The 23,134-nt window shown below is 36.8% G+C and overlaps 1 protein-coding gene across 5 annotated transcripts in view; it reads right to left on the bottom strand.

The window, feature by feature from the left end:
• Window positions 1-23,134, bottom strand: part of ATP13A3 (ATPase 13A3) — a 54,435-nt gene that overhangs the window by 18,358 nt on the left and 12,943 nt on the right. For all 5 annotated transcript variants that reach the window (XM_064720949.1, XM_064720952.1, XM_064720948.1 and 2 more), the window contains exons 3-19: window positions 16,691-16,784; window positions 14,789-14,962; window positions 14,109-14,279; window positions 13,721-13,791; window positions 10,504-10,584; window positions 9,713-9,782; window positions 8,772-8,906; window positions 7,915-7,987; window positions 7,012-7,143; window positions 5,827-6,006; window positions 4,017-4,174; window positions 3,173-3,361; window positions 2,240-2,301; window positions 1,505-1,655; window positions 1,301-1,417; window positions 306-323; window positions 61-214 (exon numbers count right to left, since the gene is read on the bottom strand). In XM_064720949.1, coding sequence (XP_064577019.1) covers window positions 61-214; window positions 306-323; window positions 1,301-1,417; window positions 1,505-1,655; window positions 2,240-2,301; window positions 3,173-3,361; window positions 4,017-4,174; window positions 5,827-6,006; window positions 7,012-7,143; window positions 7,915-7,987; window positions 8,772-8,906; window positions 9,713-9,782; window positions 10,504-10,584; window positions 13,721-13,791; window positions 14,109-14,279; window positions 14,789-14,962; window positions 16,691-16,741 — 1,987 coding nt within the window. In that variant the 5' untranslated portion in view covers window positions 16,742-16,784. The remainder of the gene's footprint in view (window positions 1-60; window positions 215-305; window positions 324-1,300; window positions 1,418-1,504; window positions 1,656-2,239; window positions 2,302-3,172; window positions 3,362-4,016; window positions 4,175-5,826; window positions 6,007-7,011; window positions 7,144-7,914; window positions 7,988-8,771; window positions 8,907-9,712; window positions 9,783-10,503; window positions 10,585-13,720; window positions 13,792-14,108; window positions 14,280-14,788; window positions 14,963-16,690; window positions 16,785-23,134) is intronic.

The raw sequence follows: 23,134 nt of genomic DNA, 5'->3' as shown, positions 1-23,134 counted from the left end.
TATTAAAATATTCATATTTCAGCTGAGCTATAGAAGAAATAAAAAAATTTGCTCCTTTACCTGTTTCCTGCTTACACAAGCTGGCAATCACCTCTGGGGCACCTTTCATGTAAGCATCCATTCTCTTTTCCCCTAGAACCCTGGCTATGACACACATGCGCTGCAACACTGAGGAAAATGGAAACTGGCGCACGATCCCAATTTCATACCCAGTCTGTGCCAGACAGGAAGGAAGGAACAAAAGGGTTACATCCACATGCATCTTCAGAAAAATAGGTATGTGCCAAATGAAGAAGTATACTTACCGACAGCTCAAACAACTCCTGAAAAAACAAAAAAATATACAGTCACTCTAAATATCAATTTTGAGTATTTCTTCAGATACAAATTATTTCTACATGAATCAGTATCAAGTCATACTGTATTTTCAATGGATTTCATAAAAGCTGAATATAAATATACTGCATCTGTTTAGTATCCTTTACTTTAAGTGAGACACAGTAGAACTGTAGAGCTTGATTTCTTGATTAGAATTACCAAGAACTTTCACATCCAAACTGTTTAGCCTTTGTAAATGACTAAAGTACTATGGTGTTTCAGAATGAGGCCACATTATTACTAAGTATATCCAAAAAATAATGCACTAAGTTGCAAGAATGTTCAGATATCAACTACTGCACAGAAATTACTGCTGTGCACGTACACTGAGCCCTGAACAAAAGGCAGTTCTATCTAGTACAAAATACAACTCATACAAATGTACTGACTTGTTACAACCTCCCACTACCCTACTCTGTGATAATCTGGATATACACTCACAGGCTTAAAATTTCCCTTTGTGAAATATTTAAAAATACTTCAAAATACAGCTAGAAGAAACATTTGCTAAGTACATTTTGTTTTTTTACTCAGCACTTAATATTATCTCCAAGGTACCAGAGTGGCAAGAATTCCATGCCACATAGTGACATTAACAAATTATTGTCTTAACTGAAACTGCAAGGTGAGCACACCTAAGCATTTCATTAAAATGTAAGAATTTGGTAACATACAAATATTAAAAGGCATAAGCTCAAAAAGCATTACTGTACTTTTAAACTAATCAGTAAAGGCAATAATGCTGACACTCACTTTGCTCACCTTGCAATGGGCATATACTGAATCACTACCTTCAACAATGGTTTAAACATGTTTTTTGTATCCTTGCCATCAAAACCCTCACAGTTCTGACCAATTTCAATTTTATCATATAGTAAAATGTGTTTCTTTAACACATATCAATTGTTTTGAGTTTTTATACCATTTCTTGATCTGTTGCTTGCTTGGATTCTGGGGAAAGTTGTTTTGAAGGTCGAACCACTGTTGGCATGATTCTATTATGAAGGGCTGTTTCCTCTTCAGTTGCTTCTTCTAAAATCTGTATTAAAAAAAAGTCAGCTAATTTATACATTCATTAACTTGGACTTGCACATAATCCAATATTCAGGAGAAAAAAGGCACTTACCCATCCTATTGCTTCAAACATCTTCAAATCAAGGGGATCCCCAGAAAGCACCCCTTCAATTTTTGTAAGGGAATGACAAGTTGCCATGCAAGCAACAAACTCTGACCTCAGCAAGCTCTCACTGCAAGCCCTCTCTTCCGGCAAAAGGAAACTGAAACAATGAAGTAATAATATACTTAGCACTATAATTATTTATTATGAGCCACTTCAAAAGGTTTGTTTAGATTAACAGAAGAAAATTGACTGCACAAGTCCCTTCACTTGTGTTTTCACACATCACGGAAAACAAATTAAGACTCTGGGCTGGAATCTTCAGAAACTATCACAACTTTTTCCTCCTTCAAACAACTCAGTGCTCATTCCTTCCTTGTCTAGTTTGATCTCTCATACAAAGCCCTCTTATCACTTCGTACTTAACTTAATTAGCTAAGGTAATTCATTTTAGCAGCCCAAAAAGTCATTGCTTAGGAGGACAGGATTAAAGAAATATGCAACTGTTTTTTGCAGTATGACCATGATGAGATCTCAGACTAACAAATAAAATTCTGCCTCAGCTTCTCTGGAGAGTTTAAACTTCCACTAGACCTAAGCCACCGTTTAAGTGGCATTCCTACAGCACATTACAAAAATGTAAACATACATGAGCTCACACTGAATTTTCTATCCTATTCTGCTGAAGCTGTTACAGTACAACATGAGTATCATGTTTGCTATCAGCCCCGAGCTCATCCTTACCGAGCATTTTCCACCCGCTGAATCCCCCAAAGATCCAAGCCATCCTCAGTAAGTGTGCCAGTCTGCAAAGAGACCAAGGGCATGGCATGAAGAAAAAGCCTTCAGAAACAAACTATCTTCCAGCAAAGCAAAAATTGACAGCTATTTAAGAAAATTTTCTTTTGTTTTCACATACAAAGCAAGACTTCAGGACAGAAAATACAGTATCTCCCCTTGCTTTTTGCTAGTAATTAAGTTCCAAACCTGGCAAGTAACTTTCAAAAACATTCAAAGCAGTCATGCTCCTCACTGGAGACAGGACAAATGAAACAGACCTTTAAAATCCAAAGCTGATAGCACATCATCTCAATATTCAGAGACTAAGGACAATGGAATATGGGCATTAAACCATTAGTACTATCTTATATAGTTAAAACAGTAACTGAAATGTACTTACAGTTGAAATAATACAGTTAGTATTATACTTATTATTTGAGATAAAATCAAAAGAGGAAAATAAATTTTATCTAGGAAATAGCCAAAAGCAAAGAATTCTGGCTAGCAGCATTACTGTCTTTCATTCATGTTTGGTTAAATAATAACAAAATACACTCACTCAGCTTTTCATTGATATTAATGAAAATGAGAACAAGTCTGACTTCACACCTGAGTTTTTCAGAAGCTTGTGTGCTAAATAAAGTTCTTAGTAAGCCTTAACTCTCACATTTCTGAGGTGCCAGTAGTAAGTTGGGAGTTTTGAGATAAGAAAGCAGCTCAATTACAACAAATTCTTAGGAGAATTGGCAGATTGTAAACACTGAATACCTGGAAGCTAACAGATCACAAATCATCTAACTTACATGAAAAATAATGAGTTTTCCCTTTTTATCTATACAAACTCCCTTTTCTAAGACAATGCTCCTTCAGGTAGCAAGGTTTCAAAATTCACCTAACCTTATCAAAACACACAAGATTCAGCTGGCCACAAATATTTATCCTTTGTGGGCTGATGCAGAAGATGCCAATTTTTTTCAACCTTCTTTGTGCATAAACGATGCCAGCAGTCATAGCAGCAGGGAGTGCTGGAGGCACCGTGATGGTGATAATGTCAAGGGACTCGATGATGATGGTGCGAGCTGGAACCTGCAGCAGAGGTCAGAGTTAACGAGCAGAACTCACTGCTTACACATTCACCATCCCACTGATGGGATGCAAGAGCAAAAGCCACACATTGTTTTCCCCAGTACAGTGTGTTCTGGATTGCCCAGAAATTTAGCACAATCTTCACCTACCATCAGCAACCACAATAATCCAGTCCTAAATTATCCACAACCCATAACTTTAAATTTGCACTTTTCTCCCTGGCAATGTATTACTTTAAAACATAAGCTGAATAATGCAAAATTTTTTGAGAGAAAAAATAAATAAAACAAATCAAAAAACTTAACAGCTATCAGGTTATTCCTTGATAAGGACTTTTTTGCCTGCGGCATGTTTAGATGGGCTGTATCCTGTTTCTTCCAACTATAAGTCAGATAGTTACATATAACAAAGATAAAAATCTAGTAACTGGGTCAAGAGAAACCAAGGAAAACTCAAATTTCTCTCTAAGATATTAAACTTCTGCTTCTGTGCTGAATTTCAGTCTCAATAACCTTGTCTCATTTCATTGATATAAAATAGAACAAAAGGATTTTCACTTTAAATCAAATAGTTTCTCATCATCTGAAGTGTGATGGAAGTCATGGTCACCACTTTTCTAAAGTAAGGCAGTTCTGGAGCAGAAATGGAAACATACCTCATTTAAGATGCTATTGACAATTGTGTAAAGAAATCCAAAGCCTGCTACCACCACCAGAGACAGGAGAAATAAATAGGCATCTCTGTAGAGCTTAAAATCAGTTGGCTTTGGATACAGTATGGAACGAACAAGCTGTCCTTTAGCAGTACTAAAGCCTAGAAATAAAAAAGGAGTAAGTTATTAAAAATACAAACAAAAGCAAATCTATTAAAATACATTAAAAACCTCAATAAAACCCTTAAGCTACTAATTTCATTACAGTGTTTCTCAATATCCACAGCAGATGTTTTGCAATACTGTAATTAAGGTGCTTATATGCGTACATCATACTAAGGGCTTCTCTCCTACGGCAAGGACATGCAGCTGATGCAAACAAACCCCTCCTCTGCAGCAGCAGCAAATCCTCACATGGCTTGGTCTGGCAGAGTTTGCTGTACTGCATTTTGTCCCTCACAGTGCAGAGCTAGTGGCCATATTTATTGTCTAATTAAGCCAGTCCTTGCAGAAAAGAAAATTAAGATATTCAGAGTCCAACATCAAATACTGAAATGGCAGGTCTACTTAAGTTCCTTTGAGAGCCAGAATGAAAGACTCAGAAAAAACTGCAGTGCAGGGAGTCATCTTCTGAGAAGGGCACCTCCTGATGGCATTTTGACAATTAAACTAGGAGACTAACCCTCTAAAGGTCTCAGTTGAACAACCAACAGATATCCCAAGGCGCTCCTTGAACTTCTGCCTCGACGTTTAAAGAGGCCAACATTAATGCCCAATTTTGTGTGCCCAAAACATTTTTCATCTGCTTACACTTCAAAGTCTATTACTACAACCTCAATGTCAATGCAAGGTCTTCTGGCATTAGTGACAGCTCCCTGACAGCTTTTCAGTGTGCAAGCCACCACAGCAAAGGCTGAGCCCTTGCTCAGGGCATTGCCTTCAGCAGTTCATTTCTGCTGCTGTTTGGGCTCACCCTGCTCTACATGCACACCTGCTGGGCACATGAAATTGATTTAAGAAACAAAACAAGTTCAGATGTATATTATTAAAGGGCAGATGTGTTCAACAGAAGGAAAATATCTATCTGAAAGAAAAGACTAATAAAAGCCTCAAGAAAGAGAATAAAACAAAATTAGAACTTTTACTGCTAAAGCAGATTAACAGAAGGTGAAAAGAATACACCAGAGTAAGAAACAGCTAATTAGGATGAAGTTATTTGTTGGAAATCTTGCTTTAAGTAGCAGTCTAGTCAATTCAGTCCGATTTCTTCTAACTTGTTTTATTGTACTTTGGATTATAGCTTGCATTCAATTTATTTTGTGGCAATTTTCTTAAGATAATCTTTGTAAAGCAGAATCCCACAATTATACTAGCTTGTGCAATTGGTTTTCATAGACATTTAACACCAGATCTCTAACATATGAATTAGCATTTCTGTAGCTAGATCAAACTAATTTTTTAAGTAAATGTTATGCACTTTGAAATAACTATAGGTAAAGAAAAACATTTGGCATTGTGAATGACTCTGCTAAAATCAGCTGTTCCCCACTACCCATCCAGTCAGCTGCTCCCCACTATCCACTCAAACCTTTTCCAAGAGGCACATGCAGTTCAACCAACACACTACAAAGAAACCTCTAAAGGACAAGAAAACACATTCAAATAAGTTTTAATTTGATGCTGAAGACTTTTCCTTGCCAACTGTTAATCTTCAGACCATCCTCTAGTTTTATCATTTTTTAAGACTTTTATCAAGCTATGTGGGGTACATTCCTTTACCAAGTATACAAGGGATAAAGGTAACCATCAGTACCTGTCCTCACCACCAGAGCTTTGACCAACTCCCCAGTGTAGAAGCGGGTCTGGATGACATTGGTCCCACAGAACAGCGTGTGCCGCTTGTGCACCTCGGGACTGTAGATCTCATCTCCCACTGCTTTTGGATATTCTGAAGGATTTGGCAGATTGATCTTTGTGACAGGAACACTTTCACCTTAAAGGAAAGAAAGTCTCTAAGCAAGATCAGAGAAGAAAAGACATTTTTTTCATTCACAACTACAAGTAGAATAATATAATGTCATTTCACCAGCACAGGCAGACTTATGGAAGTCATCTTCCTTTTAGCATATTAGGTAGTCTCTCACCTTACCCAAATGCTATTTAACTCCTTATACTCCTTTAACTTCTTTCTAGAGCTTCTGTGCCCTTTACTTCAAATGACAGTTTATGATATAAAACACAGTTCATTAAAATAAAAAACAGGACAAGTTTCCTTCTCTCGCTGAAAACCATCACCCCCATCTTTACTCAGAAAAGCTAGAAGCTGAAGAAAATTATTCTCAGCTCCTTTGGTGACCAAGTGCACTCAAGCTAGGGGAACAATCAATTTTTATCAGTTGCTAGCAAGCAACAGCAAGAGGATCAAGTATATTCAGAAAAACTGAACACAATAGAACATACAATCTCTGAACTAAAATTTCCTAAAGGCTGTCAATTTGGACAGATTATCCTAGGAATAACAAAAAGTCCATCCTAGTCACTGAAGCTGTCCTTTAAATACATCAGACACCTGATTTCAGAGTATGCAGGCACAATTTGAGATAATAATTTGTGGTTTTAAATACAGTAGAACATTCTACTCACTACTTCATTTTTGGAAGAAGCTAAAAGTTTGGGAAAAATATTTCTGAATAAACAGCCTTCTGATCTGCACTGAGAACATCAAGTTAAGAGGCAGGAAGACAAACTATCAAGAAGAATTTTTTTTAACAAGAAACAATCATTCATTTTTAGAGTTTCCAAGCAGTATTAGGTAGGTGTTGCAGATAAGCAGGACACAACACCTAAGTACTTCACAACATGTCTAACTGTAAGAACATACACATTTCAAACAAAATAAACATATCCACCTCTGCTAAAACATACTGCAAGTAAGCATGCACACAGGTATAAGCTAATACTTTTAGGCCTGCAGCACTGTGTATCAAATTTCCTTTACCTGTTAGCATACTTTCATTTACAATGCAAGTACCACTGAGCAGCACTGCGTCACACGGCATAATTGTCCCGTTGGATGGAATCAACATGGTATCTCCAGGCACCAGGTCAGTGGAAAGGATTTCTTCTATTTCTGAGTATTAGAACACAAGCAAGTTTACTTGAAAATAGCCACCACCTACAAAACCTGATAAAGATCCTCACACTCAAGATCCAGGTGGTGACAAATACAACTATTAATAAAATGTACAACTTGATTTAATTAATGGCATGAAGAGATTTTAAAAATATAAAGAAAAGGCCATTGATAAACCCCAATTCCACCACAGATTAAACTCCAGAGCACATGGATAGAGTGCATCATGACAAATGAAAGGAATTGAGCTTATACAAAAGATATTAATGAATAGCTACAGTTAAACTTCAGTATAAAGACATGAATCCAACACTAATGTATGTCTTAAAAACAATCTCATGCATCACACCTTTTGGATACCACACCTTTAACTGCTGTGATATCCAAATGAGGGGAAGTTCAGAAATTATCTTGCAGCCCTTGTTAGGTAATAAATTGTAATGAAGACCCAACACATGCACATCTTTAAATTAGGAAAGAAACCAGAATGACTATTACATAAGTGGAATGGTAGAAAATGAGAAACAGCAATAGAACAAGCACCTAATCTAGAACAAACCTGATACTCACTGAAAATTCCATCTAGAAAGTTAACCCTGAACACATTACACTATCTAAATTCCACTTTGAACTTCTTTTCCCATGCAATTTTGCTAAGGAATGCAAGCATTTCAAGCTGATTAAAGAAAGAACAGATGCAAACCCACTTTACACTCACGCTTCATGAGCAATTTAAATTCAACCTTCCAAGCCACCTGTGAAATTTACCTTGGTTTCCTCTGCAGACAGAAACCCTTACAATGCTGTGAGCTGCTACCATGTCATGTAACATAACATATTGCTGCAAAGGGGAGAAAAATTCATTATTCAAAAGCACAGCTTGTCTTCTTCTAAATGCACATTGCACAGTAGAAGAGATGAGATTCTCTACCAACATTCTTTAACAACAAAATGCTACTCAAAACATTCTCTTGAACATAGTTTAGAAAACTTATGGGCAAATAAAGTTTGAGTGCATCAACCTGTACAGGCTTCTATTTTAACAGCATTCTGCAAGCAAACATACACTGTCCTGTAAAAATCTTATAAAATCATTTAGTCATTTACAAAAGTAACAGCTGCAGTAGTTGTATGGACTTGAATTAAGGTAGAAGTTGTTTGGGGTTTTTTGTCTCTGGTCTGAATTCAGAGATTGCAATTTAAGGATAATTACTACTTTGATTCCCATCAGGTAAGTCTACAAAGCAAACTGAATCACCAGTTTAACAATCCATATGCTTCACTGGTGCTCAGTTCTGCAGGGCCTTTTCAAGCAAGGAAACAACACAAGATGGAACCACTACTGTCAATAAAGCTTGGTCCATAAACTTGTGTCCGGGTTTTATTTAAGCAAGGGAGCGTTTCTGCTGTCTGAGGCCAACCTATTGATTCATCAGCATGGAAAGGCTTCAAAGGTCTCAAAGAAAACTATAAATCCAAATTCTTTCAGCTCAAAGAGAGAAAATGCATAGCAATATTCTATCTGTATAATTCTGAAAAATTCTTAAAGATTTGTAGGCAATTTCATAACAAAATAAGGCAATGAGTAAAAGCCAAAAAGATGCATCCATTTTCTTTGAACTTACCTTTCTAATGGTGTAGAGTGAGCTAACAATGGATATTACAGACATAATCACAATTGCTAATGCATAGTAGTGGTACTCATCAGTGATCCACAATATCACACTGAACAACTGGAAAATGTAAAAAGGGTTGAGAACCTAGAAGAGTGACAGAACATTCAAGTTACACCAAAAGGTCACATGGGTTCTCCATCAGAACAAAGCTGAAATTATCCTCCTCCAGGGAGAAGACAATTTCAGTTCTTTATACATACTTTTTGATTTGCCAAAATGATCCTTTTTTTCACTATCTCCTCGGCCCCTCAAAAAGCACAGTTCTCACTCAAATATACACAAATATAGACTTCAAAGACTGCATGCATTTTCCCCTACACCTCAAAACAAGGTAATGGCAATATCTGATGCACCCTCAAATTATAATTCTTAAACAAATTTGGATGTTATTTTCTATTTATTCTTAATAAATGCCCTGATACCTCAAGTTCTTACTCTGTTAGATCAGGTTGGAGAGTTTCTTTGTTCAGAAGTTCTACTGTGCATTATTACAACACAAAATAACAAAGCAGTTATTCAAATCCACCTGATACAAGGAAAACGAAACAAATCCAACAATACTACATTTCATTTGTTCATTAAAATAAATATGCTGTAATATATAATCCCTGGCCTTCTCATGGAGAACATGTCATTTTATGTTTTAAATTAATTACAAAAAATAAATAAGATGCTGACCCTTTCAAAGAATTCTGGTATGTTTTCTAATTTCTTACTAAGGCACCAGGCTGTGAACTTTGGAGCTTATAGATCAAAAAAATTGTCCATACCATTTTGTTTTAGAAAGTTGGGCTCTAAGGGAAGGTTTCCAACAGTCAATAGTCATTGCACTTGAAACAACTTTCAATAATATACCTTTTTACTTTGATTTGTTAAAGAAAAGGTTTTACCTCCTTAACCAGAAGCTTAAAAATGGAAGGCACTTTCACAGCAATTTCATTTACTCCATAGAATGCTTTTCTGTATTAAAAAAGAAAAGTACAAAAAAAAAAGTTAATATTTTTTTAGGAGTCTTATTGATGTCAAAGTAATTCCACTAATCTAATAAAGTATAACATGTCCCCCAGTCTGTGACTCTCTTCTTATTTATCATTGTTTCAAAAAGTGCTTTTCAGAAAACAGTTACCTACTGAGATGTTCCAAGACAAAGATAATTATTTTATACTTCAATTTAAACTGTACATTATTTTTTAGATTCTTTCATAACAAGATTTCTCTGCAAACTATGTATGAGACCAATGTTATTAAATATGTCCTTCTGAAATCCAGTATGTGATTCTCTTTACCTTAAGCTTAAAGCAGTGTTAACTCTTACCCTGCAGTAACACAATGTTTTCATGGTCCTATATCTTAGTTTTATTCTCAGCATGAAAAAAGGCAGATCATGAAAAAGGGAGCTTCAAGAAACCAAGCTCTGATGGGGTCAGAGCTGATTAAATGGCAGTGACATGAAAAAGCCCTTAAAATTATCTGAGGGAAAAGGCTTTTATTTTAGACACAAATTGCCAGAAGATGAATTGATAAGCAAGCAGATGCTCCCATATTTCAACCTGTATGAAGGTCTCATTTAAAAAAAAAAATCAGACACTGATCACTCAATTGTCTTCTGGGCTTTTTAACACTCTGAGCACAGGTAATGAAACATCAACAACTCTTCCCTCAAGTACTACTGCAATATTACCTGTAATCATGCATTCCCTTTGTCAGTCCTGTGCTGTATTCATTATGAATTGCAGAGCAGAAGGTAGATTCATCTAGGCCTCTAAATAAAGGAAAAGTCAATGAGTTATTTAAAAAATCTGATATTTAAAATTAAGTCTTCAGTGACTCAAAGGGGCTAGGTCTTTGCCACGAGGTATACACCATTTTATAAAACAACAAAATCTATGGATAAATGTGTTCTTAGCTGGTTTTGTCACAACTGCAGATACCAGTGACACATTAAAAGCAATCTACTTGTTGATATATCTTACTCTGTAGGATAGTAATACCTATTCCAATCAAAATGGAGTCACTTAAAAGATGAAGTACAATACTAGCATAACTAGTATTCAAAGGCTTCTAAAAAGTGAGTAAGTTGTTTTATAAAACATTATATGAAATCAATGTGAATTAACATCTCTTCAAATTATCTTCATTTGACTCTAGGTAGTAATGGAAGTTTTTAAGAAATAAGTATTAATCAATTTATTAAATAAATCTATACCACAGCTATTTTACAGCATCTTACTATCACAGTGTTTCCATGATGAGGAAAAATGCATCCAACATTTGTGCATATTTTGTAACAATTACTTCCATTCTCTAGAACACAGGGAAAGCTTTAAATATCCTCACTACAGCAAAGCCTAGGATCACATTTCCACCAACTGCTTGTACAAGAAAAGAAGATGAAAATTATGTGTTAACCTGGCCCTGGGTTTACCAGGTTTCTCGAAACCTTTTTAAGTTCAAGGATTTTAAAAATACACAAAACTCTGTTAATAGCTGTGTTTTTCCTCCCACTCTACCATGAACAACTTTTCTTTTTCTGTAGGAAAAGAAATGTAACAATGGAGTTAAGGAGAGTGCCTAAATTTAAGTGCTCTATATGCAAATATGCATACCTATGTGTGCCATGTCCATGCAAGGACAGAGCTTCTAGCACAATGTTCTCTTCCTTTTACACTACTGCTACAGACTGAATTCCCAGGGCACTAAAATCCCTGTGTGCAGAGTTTATTATAAAAAGCACTCATCAACCCACTCAGAAATTCAGTTGACAGTAGCTAAAACAAAACAGACATCCAAGGTCAGAGTTGCATCCTCTTTGGCTATGTGACCAAGTCTGACTTAGTCCAAGAATAATTACACTTGCATTTCCTGTGTTTAAAACAGTGATCTTAATATTATGGTAATATAAAAAGAACAATGATATGAAACTCAAGCTCTCATAACTGAATTAGTTGCCCAAGAAATCTTAATTTGCCCCCCTTCTGTGTTGTGCTAAGCCTTTCATGATGTGATCAAACTGTTCTGTCTCTGAGTGCTGGAGTACGTGCAGCCCACAGTGAATGCTCCTCATGATGCAGGGCTGTGCTCAGATCACAACTACAAACATGCTGCCTGCTTTAAGGCTTTTACTGTACAGATCTCTGTCTCACAGATTCTCTCTTTATAAATATTAACTTGATTCACTACCATATTATTAGGTAACATCATTTTTTGGTTTATACATATAAACTGAAGGGCAGAATAAGAAGATATATCTTAGAGAGGGACAAATTTTTCAAGACTTCTTTTCAAAATGTTTAATCATTCACAAGCTCAGATATTATTTTGCATATGGTATCTAGTACTTCACTACACAACCATATACTTTAGAGGAAAGTTGTAACAAATTGGCATTTTATCTGACCTTGTGGATAAGTGACTTAGTGCTCTAACAGTATCCAGTATGTCTCAGATCCACTTCTTTCTCCTCTTTATTATTCAATAGCTAAAGAATCATGCCCAGCTCAGCTACTGTACCTGACTAAACAAGTGACCAGGCTCAGTCATGGCTAATACATCAAACAAAGGAAAGTTTGGCTTATCAGCAAGAATGTGATTGAATAAATGCTCCCATAACTTCACAGGCATATCTGAGATTTTTCCAGGGCTTATAAATTGTCTGAGTTATCACAAGAACATCAAAAGGCACAGTCAAATAGCCACAAATGCCAAGTTTCAAGTCACTGCTTTAATGCTAAGGAACAACATTTTTTTCTAAACACATGGAGTCATATGATTTTTTTCCAATACCTGTTTTTAACATACAAGTACAGTTTCTTTATCTCATCTGTGAAAACTATTCCCTTTGAACAGTTTAAATTAGGGACACTGTAGGCATGAAAACAGGAGCCTGCAATGCAAAATGATGACTGCCACTACCTGCATAACTGTATTTCATGGGAGACTTAACACAAAAAATGCATACAAAACTTTTAATTACTTACTCCTGAGAATTGAGACATTTCCACCCTCCCCAATGAGGACTGCTCAGTTTTGTAATTGCTTGTGTTACAGCAATTTCTTTAAATTGTTTTCATTGCTGATAACTTTCCATATTATTTGCATACACCTTTTTGGGAAAAAAACCCATCTCCACATGGTGGTTCAATGCAGTGAACACTACTAATTCAAGCTTAAAACAGATTTTATTGGTGATCTGAATTTATTGTTTCAATGGGCAGTTGCCAAAAAATGGAGAAGCTTGTGCTCATTTAACTTATGGCACTATGAGATGGCCTTATCAAAGAAAGAAAAACTTTCTTCTCCAACCCTAACATCATGCAACAGTGTTGCTGGATAAAAGAAAATACAGGGCATCACAAGCTAGTGCTGCCCACTAAAAGACATTTTTTATCAGTGCAATAGACCAGTTTTTGTTACTAAAGAGTAACAAAAGATGGCTCAGATCCAGCCCAACTGCACTAAAACATAGAAACAGACATACACAAACATGAGCAAAAAAGGTATTTGGTGAATTCCTCCTCTTCCTAGATACTCCTTTTGGGTCTAGCTCAGCAACACAAAAAACTAAATTATTCCATCATAATCAAAGTTTTTGAGTGTTTATAGAAGGACTACTGTCTATGAACAGGTGCTCTGATTCTGAAGTAACTCCAAGAACAGGCAAAAAAGCCTGCAGAAGCATGCAGCCTGTCACCCTACACAAATCACACTTGATAAAGGCAGATTAAACAAACACCTTCCTTCCAAATTCTCCTGCCCTCACTATGGTTCAAACAAAGACTCAACGAGCTAAAACAGCTGGTCAGAAAATAACACCAAATTTCAGCATGTTCTTAGGCATGCTATTTTATTTTTTTTAAATACAGTTTGAAGCACAACACATAAGAAAAAAGTGTTCTTACCGTACAACATCAAAACTTTGAACTGAATCATTCCAAAAATACTTCACACTGTGATGTGTGAAGTAACGAATCTGTAAGGGCAACAAAACATAGATGTCAAACTGGTACCACTTAACACCTCTCTTCTGACTGGCTTTATTCTGAGAGATGACAGAAGCTGAACTTAGAAAAGTTTCACTGAAAAATGAATACTTCTCTTTCAACATAATCTTTCAAGCTTTCCACAATTTTCAGTAACAGGTTATTGAGGAGATTTCTGTTACACTCAAAAATGAGTTAGCCTTTCAAACAAAAGCAGCAGCTCACATGTACTGGACTGTGTGTGTTTATTCTCAATAGTATCTGAGAATCAGCCAGCAGAGTAGCACAGTATTGCAAGTTTACTTACAGGCAAATGTTTTCTCGAATCGTTTTTATTCTCTTCTGCAGCAGATTCAGAGAAATGAACAGCATGGCCATTTGAAACCTTGTGCACAATGGGGTTAGGATTCTGTAAAGGATTGGCTCCCAAGGAAGGCATAATGCGGACCTTTGCACAAAACCATATCTTGAATTCATCCTTAAAAAGAAGGGGGGAAATGAGTTAGCTGAAAGAGCATTTGAACAGCATTTTACTAAAACAGCTGTAGCAAAATCACAGATCATAGATTAGCAGAGCCCATTCAGAATTACAGCTCCATGCTAATATCAGCTACCTTAGGAATAATTTTCTCTCCACAATTCTAAAAGCACATTTTTGCACTTGGGTCAGCAGTTACACCTTACTTCAACAAATGTTATCTTGCCTGAATAAGGGAGGGGAAACCATGTTTCAGCTTGTAGGAACAAGGTATTTGCTCTGTAACTGCGGATGACAACACCATTGCTGTATTTGATTAAGCTGCAAGGCAGACTACTCGGAATGGCCACTGCAAACAGGTGCCAGCCTTCCCACCCACTCATTCCCCAGGAGCACCGTTCTGCACTGCTCTAAGGCACAGTCATGTCTGCACTGCAGGCAGGGACTGCTGCGCTCCAGCAGCCAGAAGGAGCTGCAAACAGGGAGAAGCACATCCCCTGCACACTTACAGTCGTTCTCAGCAGAACCACCTGGCAGTCCTTCAGAGCAGCCCTTCTGCACGTCGCTTTCACACGCCACTGGGGCATCCAGTAGAGGAGGAGGAGAAGAAATCCACCAGAACAGATCACTCCCACAGCAACCAGCACCAGCTTCCAGCGACACAGATCGTAGCCATAGATCTCCTGCACGGCAGTAAAACAAGTAATGATGACTCTTAATTACAGTGCCTGGGATGCCAACATTAATTTTTCATAATGTGCAGTATTTAAAGCAAATCAAATTTCAAAGCCATTTCCTCTTTTTTCTTTTCTGGGGGAAGGAAAGATTTGGAACATTTAATACATGGTGGAGTGGAAGCAAAAAGGACCACTGTTTTGCTTAGTCAGAAATATAAACATCAATAAAAGCCTGACAGAGGCAGATCATCCACACTGTGTAACACATTTTGTTGCACGACTGTCTCCTCTCTGCACTGCTCCCTAAGGACTGAGGCTGCAACACAACCTGCCTTAACTCTCAGTGAACAACAACATTTTTGACCATGACACAGCACAAGCCAACTGAACATTTAAGAGCAAAAGTGTGTGGTTTTGTCAAATGCTGATTTTATGACATAGCATTTAATTAGCTAGCATTCAGTTTTGAATTACTACTGCAGGCTGAATTTTATACATTCTAAAAAAGCCCCAAATTATATCAAAGATCACTTTGTAGTAGAGAACTTTGCTTAGTTTATCTCTATTTTTTTAACAAGAAACACTACTTTACAAACTCCAGGCTACACTCTAAGGTACTGTAACTTGCACCAGTTAGAAAAATCCTTTTCCCATGAAAAAACCCCCAAGTATTCAGTGTGCAAGCACCAAGTTAACTTGATGACAGCCAGGAACAGAAAATGATTTCGTGATTTACTGGACACTGTTTTACATTCCTGAGTTTCACATTACATCATTAGATTATATTTCCTGCTGTAAAACGGTAATGCAGTTTCCCATTGAGTCCCACCCATTGTTCATACTGACATGAACTTCTGGGATTTTTTTTTCATCTTTTCATTAAACAGTGTTAGAAATTGTTTAAACTCCTTTCCTAAGAAAATGCTTTTCAAAAGTTTGGTTTATCACCTTCTCTGATGACAAAAAGCAAAAGTAAAGCCTATTTTCTCTTCAGCAATAAAAATAAGTGAGTGAAAGATGGTGAGAAAAATTCTTCTTTTCAGGAGAAAATAAAATCATTTCCTAAAATAAAAAATATTAACTTTAGTGATCAGGCCATAAGCATCTCCTGTTCTAAGATGCATTTACTTATTTTCTGTATTAGAGCTATCTAGTGAAGAACTACTTTTCCTTGCAGTGTGGACAAGGACAGAACAGTCACAGAAACCTATCATTTTTGGAAACAAAAATCCCTATATATACCAAATGGACTAGAAAAATTCCTATGAACCCCAAGCGAGCTAGAAATTGAAAGAGTAGCTGCTAGTACTTTCCTGTCAAAGCTTCCTGCTTTGAATCACATTATGAAGCATTAATCTGTTTTAAAATGCAACAAAAAATCTCCAGGATTTGGACAGAAGGAACCCCAACTAACCAAAGAACAACAAAATAATGGTAATAATAAAAAAAAAACAAAACACAACTCACTTTGTTTCAATTTTCATCTGTAAAAGTGGAAATGTTAAGCACCAAAATGGGTCATCTATTGGACTACTGACCTTAATAAAAACCTTTCCTATCCAAAGACTAAGTTCTTAATACCAAAAAATATTGCCAAGGATAATCTCATAAAATTGCTAAATTGATTTAAACAGAGACAATCCACTTCCCAATGCAATATGCCCCCTTTAAGCAGAAAACCCTGAAAATGTGTTTCTTCCATTATATAAAAAAATAATTAACAGAATTCATTACCATCTCATCTTCCTCTGCTTTATTGACATATTTCTTTTCTTCTTTCTCCATGTTTAGTACGATATGAAACTTCTCAACTTGAGATATGGAAGACCTTCAACAAGACAAGAATTAAAAATGAAAACAACATTACTGATTTTACACCTAAGTTTTATGTTGTTTCAAGTTACTTTTGGTAAGTACATATATAAAACACAACCCTGACCAAAAGTTAATATTTATCTTCAATTTGCACTGTTACTAGTTTCTAGAAGTAACTATCTAAGGAGGTCTATAAAACTTTATGATGGAACATCAGATAAATACAAGTGAAATACTGCATAAACATCAGGCTCTAGAAGAGGAAGAAGCAGCTTGTACCAATTTAACTCAGTTACATTCTACATGCAGCAAGCAGTTTTTGGTACATTCTACAAGCTTCATGATGGAAATGTAAATTTTAAAAAAAAAAAAGGTTAAAAGAAGTAGGTTAGTATTAGACATTTGTACCACTCTTTATGTAATAGCTCCTATCAGATGCTTTGACAAGTCAGGCTATCCTTCAAGAGGAAAGGCACAGTACCCCTGAGATCTACACTTCTCATCTGAGCAGAATAAATACTTGCTCAAAAACATTTAGTCCCCAGTTCATTATTTCTAAATCAAGACATGCTTTTCGGTCAGTCTTTCCACTTCTTTCCAATTCCTCTCCTATTCAATTTGCATCAAAATCTCTCACAGTTGCTAATCTTGAGAGGTGCTTTGAGGACAGATTATGATTACAATTTTCATGAATAAGAAAAGGCATGAAAGAAATATGGCACTGTCTACAAGATGGATGTAGTGCACACAGATCCCTACTCCAAAAGGGGAGAGCTACAAACTAAGGCTAAATACAGTGAGGCTTATCAGAATTTTCCTCATTGCATAAGCAAGAAAAATCAAAACTACCATCAAACCACCAAATTTTTGAAATACACACTGCATCTAACCTTCATTTGGGCACCCCTGTATATGTTAATTGTATACAATTTTTAATTAATGCACAGGAACAAAAAACTACCACAATTAAATTCACTAAACAGCCAGTGCTCACCTGCCAAGACATAGATTAACTATAATTCTCTGCACTGACATGGTACGGCTTTCAATTATATTTACTGCACAAACATAAATCTCTCAGAAGACAGCACTTACTACCACAGCTTATAACCAATCCTCAAGTATTAAGTCACAGCACAAGCAGCTACTCTAATTGTCCTTTTTCAGGCTGTTATTATTAATAAGTACATGTTATTATTAATAAGTAATGCTGATAAGTACAATCACTACCAATTTCTCTGCCATTAACTCCCCAACATTTTCACAAACCAAATCTCCAGACTAAAGTCAGATTCTCTCAAAGCCAGCCCCTGGATCCTTGCACTCACATCCACCAGCAATGCCAGCTTCAAAGGGTCCCTCCTCCCATCTCCTGCAGTTTATCTACAGCATCACAGCCACTCGTGTTTTCTGCCACCCACCATCTCCTTCCCACTTAACCCAATCAATGAAGCAGGAACCCAACAGCAAAGGTTTCTTTTGCTGCCCAAAGCTGGATCTCCTCAGAAATCTATTCCCACTGCTGAATAAGGTCCTAGTAGAAGAAACACACAAAGGAGAGAACTGCATCACAGCACAAAGCTGAGTCTCAGGTGAGAAGAAGCTCAGTATTTCATAAATTAATACAGTTTTCATTTGGTTCTGAATGGAGAGAACTTGCCAACATTGGATTGGAACATCAGCGCACACTTTCCTTGACTTGTTAAGCTGAAAATGTTCTATTGCTATACTATAATTTTACTGCAGATTTGCTTGGAAATTAAGCCACACAAGCCATTAAAGTTCTAAACCACACTGTCATTTAAATTGCCACTTTCTTAACTAAGGAGCTTTCTATCCTGGGAAAGATAAGATATACATAGAACCAGTTAAAATCTGTCCTAAATCTACACAGGACTGCTAAGAAAGCTCCTGAGGACAATCTTTGAATTAATTACTTCAAACAACTTTATGTACACCATACAAATCACATTTTCAACCAAGAAGTCATGCAGCCAGAAAATGTTCTGTATATTTACAGAATTATACTCCTAATAGAGTCCACAGGTCCAGGAAAGAATTATTAGGTTAAGCATACTTGAGCTGCTCTGCTCTTAAACAAGCACACATTTCTCCACTATGATGTACAGTAACATCAAAAAGGGTCCTGCAGGCAACTCTCCAACCTTGATGGACACATCAGGAAAGAACTTGATACAGGAAAGCACCAGGCAGAAAAATAAATGCAAATAGCTTCCAGATCAATGGATCTCAACTGAGATTTCCATTTGGCCAATATGGGACACCATGGCAGTGTGAGAGAGAAGAGCAATTGCCTTCATTTAGGCAATGGGAAGGAACATCAAGTTGTGGGTCTGAAAAAGTATGAAAGGAAATCTCAGCACTAGCAATAATTCCTGTGATTCAGTAAGCTCTTTGAACAGCTGGGTAGAATCAGACAGGGAATACATGAGGAGAATTAGGAGGCTATTTCTGACTCACATCATTAGCTCCATCTGCATTATTTTATACAGACTCATTTACTGAACAACCTTCAACTAACACACGCTCTCAACATGGCCCACACTGCTGGTAATTTTCCATATTAAAGTCCAATTCAAATCTCTAAACTTAAAAAGCATTATAGAAATATTTTCTTCGTTGATGGGTCATGAAAATTATTCCTATTCCACAAGAAAGAACTGCACTCTCTCTCCTGGCACACCATCAGCCCAAGCATGTCACCACGAGCTCAGATGGGCAAGTTCTGAGGTTTGTGTCCCATGTCCTGCTGAAAGCTGGGGTTGAACACCACCACATGGTGCTGCCTCCTTGGGTGACTTCAGGCTGCTGGGTCAGACTGAAAAAACCTTACCAATTCAGAGAGACTTTAGCAATCTGCGTTTGAGTTTTACTTCCTTCCTTCTACAATATGATGGAATTAAACTTTAAACTTTTAAAGATTTAAATATAAACCTTGGTCTTTCCAGACCAAGTAAGAGAGTATAACATTTTACTTGAGCCAGAGAAATCCTCTGCCCCTTTTAACAAATTGAAAATAGCAACCTTTTCAAGAAAGAAGACTTACAACCAATGGAAATGCTGAAAGTTACTATCACTCCACTCATAATATTTACTTATTGCATTGCTACTGTATAGCTAAGCACATTCTAGAGCCAGAGTAGCAGGAAATATCAAAAAGGTCTGTAAAGAAAAGGCAGCTTGCCACTGTGTTTCAGAGAATGAAATCTCTTGCAACATTGTGTAACAATGTAGGCATAAATTTAACAAATGGTCCAGAGATCAGCTGAACAGTGTCTGAACTCCAAGTACTTCTAAGAGCATACATTTGAGTCACAAGCTTAAACAGTAAATCTCCAACTCTGCAAAACACAGTATACAAAAATTAAGTTGAACAGCATTTCTAATTTGTAACTGTCCTGAAGAGTGTGCAGCTGTGAGCAGGACAGCAGCACCTGCAGCCTCAGACCTAAGTTGATACCTAAGTCTGAATAAGATACTTATTCTGGAGCTAAAATAAATCACAAATTGGATCACTTAAGAAATTACAGCAGTGTACAGAGCTTAAAACTATATGCATCCCTCACAATGAAGAAAATGCTGCACTTTTTCTCAATTACTACACCACTCCATATTTGTCCATCTATCCTGACTAAACCAGGATACCAAGCAATTATACCAAAATATTTGAAAGTAACAAACATTTGTAGCAACAGTATAAGAGATGCAAGTGAAGTTATGGAGTATTTATTAAGGAAATTGTTCTAAAAGCACCACAGCAAGTCTCCATCAGTACACTTGAAGATTTCTGCAAGCCACACTTTCAAAGGACAACTGGCTTACCTCAAGGTAGTTTTCTAACAGCTGGCATAATTAGTAAACTACTTCAGTGCAAATTTTACCCTTAGAGTTTGATTTTTGGGCTGGGAAGCAAAGACAATCTTCGCTCTGATGCCTTCAACATTTGTCTCAATTCCACAATCCTTAAAAACTAAATAATACACATGTTGTTGCCATATAATAAACACATTGTTTATTCTTCCAGTTTTTCAATGTAAGTGGCAGTTTCATAGCTTCAAGAGAAAATTTTTAAAGTCTGGACAAATTACAGCTCCAAAAGAAGAAACTTTTGATAACTCCTGCAACCACAGGGTAATTTACACTTCCAATTTCTCAAATTAAAATTTATTTTTTAAAGCTGAAGTTTTTAATAAAATCCATGTATGGATACCTATAAAAAATTATCGAGTTATTAATTTTGCTTATGGTCTTATCATCTGTCTGCTTAAAATACATGAGTAAACTTCCACATTTGTATTTTAAATGCTCCCTACTTTATTCTTTTCAGATTTTTGTAAAAAGTCCTGTGATAACTAATAGTTTCTCTTACCAATGAGCAGTCCAGCAGCTGTCCTCTGCACTTGCTTTTGTTACCATGAGTTAGCGAGGCAGTTCTTAATAACGGAGACCCTATCTACAAGGGAAGTCCTGACAAATGAACTATTTTGTCTAAAATCTAAAAAAAGTCTCCAAGGGCTTTTCAAACTGTTATCAAAAGATTAACATATCAAAGAAAATTTGGCACTGCTTGGAATGCCTTTTTTTTTTCCTCTTCCCTCCAGAGTGGCCGAACAATTGCAGGACTGTGGCCGGGCTGGCGCGGAGGCTGCGCTTCCAGGGATCGGCCGCCCGGTCCAGCTCCTTCTATTCAAACAACAAATGCCTCCCCGGGAGCCTGCAGACACTCGCAGGGCTGTGCACAAGCCCTGATACTATCTGCCCAGCCAAAAGCATCTATGCTCCTGACCAAACCCTTCCTTGTATTTACAGCCCTGGGAGCGAAGACAACAACGTTCATGTTGAGGACTGAAGGCAGCGGGTCAGAAACGCACGCGTTTCTCACTCTCAGCATTTTGCACTTTAGCACACAGCATAATGAAGCAATCACATCAGAGCAGACGACCTTTAGAGACTGAGTGCAGTAAAGCTAAGAAAGTGAACTTTGTCACTACCTGAACATCACAGAAACAAGGTCGTTTTCTGTACAAGGCAAGGCTCAACCAGCTCTGCTTTGGTACGAATACAAAAGGCAAACCAAGAGATGTAGCAAGGTAGACAATAAAAGCACGAGACACACGAGAAGTCAAACTTCAAATTCACCTCTGTGCAAAGATTAATACAAGTAAATCTTCCTCAGCACCCTATGTAATTACTCTCAATAAATAAATCAAAGTAAACTAACACAGGAAGAAAATTAATAACAAAAAAACCTGACTGACCTGTCTAGAAAACAATCAAACACAATTCCTATTCCTGACATCCGAGCTACTGTCCTAGTAAGTGACTCACTGTGCTCTCCTGGGTCCAAATAGGCTACTAAAGGACTAATACTCCTCTTTCAGAACTTATTTACAACAAGTACATCCTCCAATAAGAGCCACCTTACACCTCTGTTATTAAAAATTAAGCTTCTAAATAGCTCAATGTCATGAAAAGCCTTTCATATTTCTGAATAAAAAAACACCTTGGAAGTTATCATCTTGAACTGTATCCCAACTAGCTGCCAAAACACAAGAGGAAAAAAAGGGGGTTTTTTGCAACTTGAAAGCCAAACATTATTTAGTCCCTCAGAAATTCAAAAATTCTGCACTTTAGAGTCATACTTTTAGCAATTTGCTCCAAGAAGAAAACAACTCTACAAGGGAATAGACCTTACAAAGGCAATGTTTACCACTAGGGCTTATTCTTGTTACAGTACCATGAGATTCACACACACTGAGATAATTTACCAAAAAGTCCATTTTTCCCAAACATTGTAGTGAAAGTTTTTGGGATTCATGCAATGGGCCCAAAATGGAGGTAAAAGAATTGCTACACATACACAAAACACCAGCTAATGCCCAATCGCTGCCATACCGGCAGTAATGAAATTAAAACTGAAGAAATGCTCAAACTGTAAGGGGCCAGGAAGAGGAATGAATGTATCTTCTAAGAAAATATTCCATCTGAAAATACATCTGACTTCTTAGGAAAGATGAAAACTCAGCCTGGGAGACAGCTGACCATTAGGAGAAAGTGATGGCCATTCATTTTCCTTGACATGAGGAAACAAATATTTTCCTTGACACAAGGCTAAGAAAAAAGATTATAAAATGCTTACAAGGACGTTCTTCTCAAAACATATTTCATAATATGCTGCACATGCTAAAAATCAATCACCAAAAAAGCAAATTTGGACACAACATTTCCAGCTTGCAAGGGATGGAATCAAGATTTCTGCCCACAGTGTCTTGGACATAAGTCCTGTATTTACTTTCCAGTCCTTCTCTTTTACATAAGATATCCTACTTAAGTATCTATAAA

This window comes from Zonotrichia leucophrys, chromosome 9, assembly GCF_028769735.1.
Source record: "Zonotrichia leucophrys gambelii isolate GWCS_2022_RI chromosome 9, RI_Zleu_2.0, whole genome shotgun sequence".
NCBI classification, from domain to species: domain Eukaryota; kingdom Metazoa; phylum Chordata; class Aves; order Passeriformes; family Passerellidae; genus Zonotrichia; species Zonotrichia leucophrys.
This window is presented reverse-complemented; position numbering and strand designations above follow the sequence as displayed.